Below are 2,614 nucleotides of genomic sequence, written 5' to 3' on the forward strand. Positions count from 1 at the left end.
TAAAATTGTCAAATAGCATATTAAAAAATTTAATTAATATAATTAAAAAAATAAAAATAATCATTTTTATATTTTTATAAAGAAATATTAAAATATAAAAATAATCATTTAAAAAATAAAATTTAATTTGATTTTAATAGGCTTATAATTATTCAAAATTTTTAATATAAATTTAAATTGTATTTAATATAATTAATTAAAAGCTTTAACAATAACAAAATTTAAGTATATTTTTTAAAATATAAAAAATTAATATTAAATTATGTTATTAAAATAAAATAAATAAAATAATATTCGCGTAACTTGCGTGTATCATATGACTAGTGGATTAGTTTCCTTTGTCAGAGACGTAAGAATGATTTTTCACATTTCTAGGCAAATGCCGAACAACCTACCATACAACCATTATAAATAGGAAACGAAGAATGGTTTACTGGAACCACAAAGACAAAGAACCTGCACAAGCTAAATCCATATAGTGCAATGGCAAGTCTAGCTTATTCCTTGTTCATTTTAAGCCTATTTACCTTCACCCTGCTCAACCCAGTTTGTTCCGAGCTGGATGAATATTTGTTTAGCTTTGGGGATGGACTTTATGATGCAGGCAATGCTAAATTTATATATCCTGATAAGTATCTTCCCTCTTATCACCATCCATATGGTACCACTTTCTTCGACTATCCTACAGGAAGATTTTCTGATGGTCGCACAGTTGTTGATTTTGTTGGTATACAATTAACACATTCAAATATATCTTTAATTTCCTCCTATATATGGTACGTAACTAAGATTAAATTAACAGTAAAAAAATGAAATCTTCTACTTATTGTGCACAGCTGAAAATGTGAGCTTACCTCGTATTCCACCGTTCAAAAACAAGGAAGCAAATTTCACTTATGGCGCCAATTTCGCTTCAGAAGGTGCAACTGCTTCGGATAGTAATCCGGTAAGCAATCAAATTGTCTACTGAAATTGATTAATTGTACTTATAATTAATTATTTCCTTTCTTAATGTTCAGCTAATCGACTTTCGAAGCCAGATTAGGGACTTCGGAGAGTTGAAACTGGAATGGGCAGTCCAACTAGTTAATGTAACCGAACTAGCAAGGAGGCTGAAAAAGGCAGTTTACTTAATTTCCTTTGGGGCTGATGATTATTTTAATTATGAAATACCTTCTGAAGCCAGCCGAGAACAATTGGAAAGTATTGTGGATGTAGTGCTTGGCAACATTTCGGACAGTATCAAGGTTTCATGTCTTATATATCAATAATAAGTTTCAGTATCATGTGATGAATATTACGTATACATATTTTTACCTCTTGGTTCTTGGCAGGAATTGTATGATTTTGGAGCAAGGAAATTTGTAGTTGAGAACGTTGCACCCCTAGGCTTAATTCCATTTATTAAACAAACGTCCGACAATTCTACACTATTTTATGAACTTGCATCATTGCACGCAATGAAACTACCTCAAATCCTCGAGAAAATACAAGATGGGTATCTTTTTCCAGAATTCAACTATACAGTCTTCAATTACTTCGGCATCATAAAAGAAATTATAGATGCACCTGGCGAACATGGTAATTAAGTAATACTATATATGATTATAGATATGTATAAAAAATATTTCCCACTACAGATTTTCTTGTTAGCTCCTTGATATCGACTGAGTTACTATTGTTTGCATGAGCAGACTTCAAGTACGGGGACATTGCATGCTGTGGCAATTCGACATATCGTGGGCAAGCTTGTGGATATTTGGATTGTGAATATTTTGTGTGTGGTAATAAGACTGAGCACTTGTTTTTTGATGGTACCCATCACACTGATGCTGGCAATGAAAAACTAGCTGAATTTATGTGGGACAAGACATCAGGATTCATATCACCTTATGGCGTTAAGGACTTCTTTCTATCTACTACTACTATTCAGACCCTTCTTACCGAAGCTACTGCATTAGGTTAATTGAAGGCATATTAAGTTATTGTGTCTGATATATATATATGTGTGTGTATTTCTAATAAATAAGGCAACAAATTCGATATAGTTTTTGTTGTCCCTACTAAGGAGTTCAGAAGGATGGGTGGATTGAACTCTTTTATGTGTTTCAGCTATTGCGTATAGCTAGCCTATTGAAAAATCTCATCTATGCAAAATTCAATATGTGTGTTTTTATAGTGAATATATAACAAATAATCACGATTTTAATTAAGATACCTTTCACTTGTGCGAATTCATGATTATAGTTAATTTTAAAATTTTTTGTATTATAGTTTATTTATTGCCATTGTAACCAAATGGATAAATTGAATTTGAAGAAGTTAATGATAAATTATAATATAATTCTTAAAGTTTTATTTGATTAAAAAAATAGTCTTAAATTTTATATTTAAAAAGAAAATATATTTTATATTTATTATAAATAATAAATATAAATGCTATATTGAAATTTTAAATTTAAATTATATTAGATGTTATAGAAAGAAAATTATTCCGTTATATAATTAATATAATATTTTGATATTAAAAAATTATCATTTACACGATACTATAGCAATTGGACATATCAATAATACTATTTATTTAATAAATTTATTTATTTATTCAATTAAA

At 29.0% G+C, this 2,614-nt stretch overlaps 1 protein-coding gene across 1 annotated transcript; it reads left to right on the forward strand.

Annotated features, from left to right (window-relative positions):
* The first annotated feature begins 425 nt into the window (after positions 1–425).
* LOC131180913 (GDSL esterase/lipase-like) lies at positions 426–2,176 on the forward strand. Its single transcript, XM_058149147.1, has 5 exons — positions 426–727; positions 837–946; positions 1,020–1,247; positions 1,335–1,581; positions 1,695–2,176. The coding sequence occupies exons 1-5, from the start codon at positions 484–486 to the stop codon at positions 1,964–1,966; spliced, it is 1,101 nt and encodes a 366-aa protein (XP_058005130.1). The 5' UTR covers positions 426–483; the 3' UTR covers positions 1,967–2,176.
* The last annotated feature ends 438 nt before the right edge of the window (positions 2,177–2,614 follow it).

The sequence above is a fragment of the Hevea brasiliensis genome, chromosome 6 (genome assembly GCF_030052815.1).
Source record: "Hevea brasiliensis isolate MT/VB/25A 57/8 chromosome 6, ASM3005281v1, whole genome shotgun sequence".
Taxonomy (NCBI): domain Eukaryota; kingdom Viridiplantae; phylum Streptophyta; class Magnoliopsida; order Malpighiales; family Euphorbiaceae; genus Hevea; species Hevea brasiliensis.

What these genes read in the sequence shown, in the direction of transcription:
- LOC131180913 (XM_058149147.1), top strand. Translation starts at nt 484, where the DNA reads ATGGCAAGTCTAGCTTATTCCTTGTTCATTTTAAGCCTATTTACCTTC. An exon ending in CACAGTTGTTGATTTTGTTG is followed by an intron (nt 728 to 836) that starts GTATACAATTAA and finishes TATTGTGCACAG; the next exon opens with CTGAAAATGTGAGCTTACCT. An exon ending in CTGCTTCGGATAGTAATCCG is followed by an intron (nt 947 to 1,019) that starts GTAAGCAATCAA and finishes CTTAATGTTCAG; the next exon opens with CTAATCGACTTTCGAAGCCA.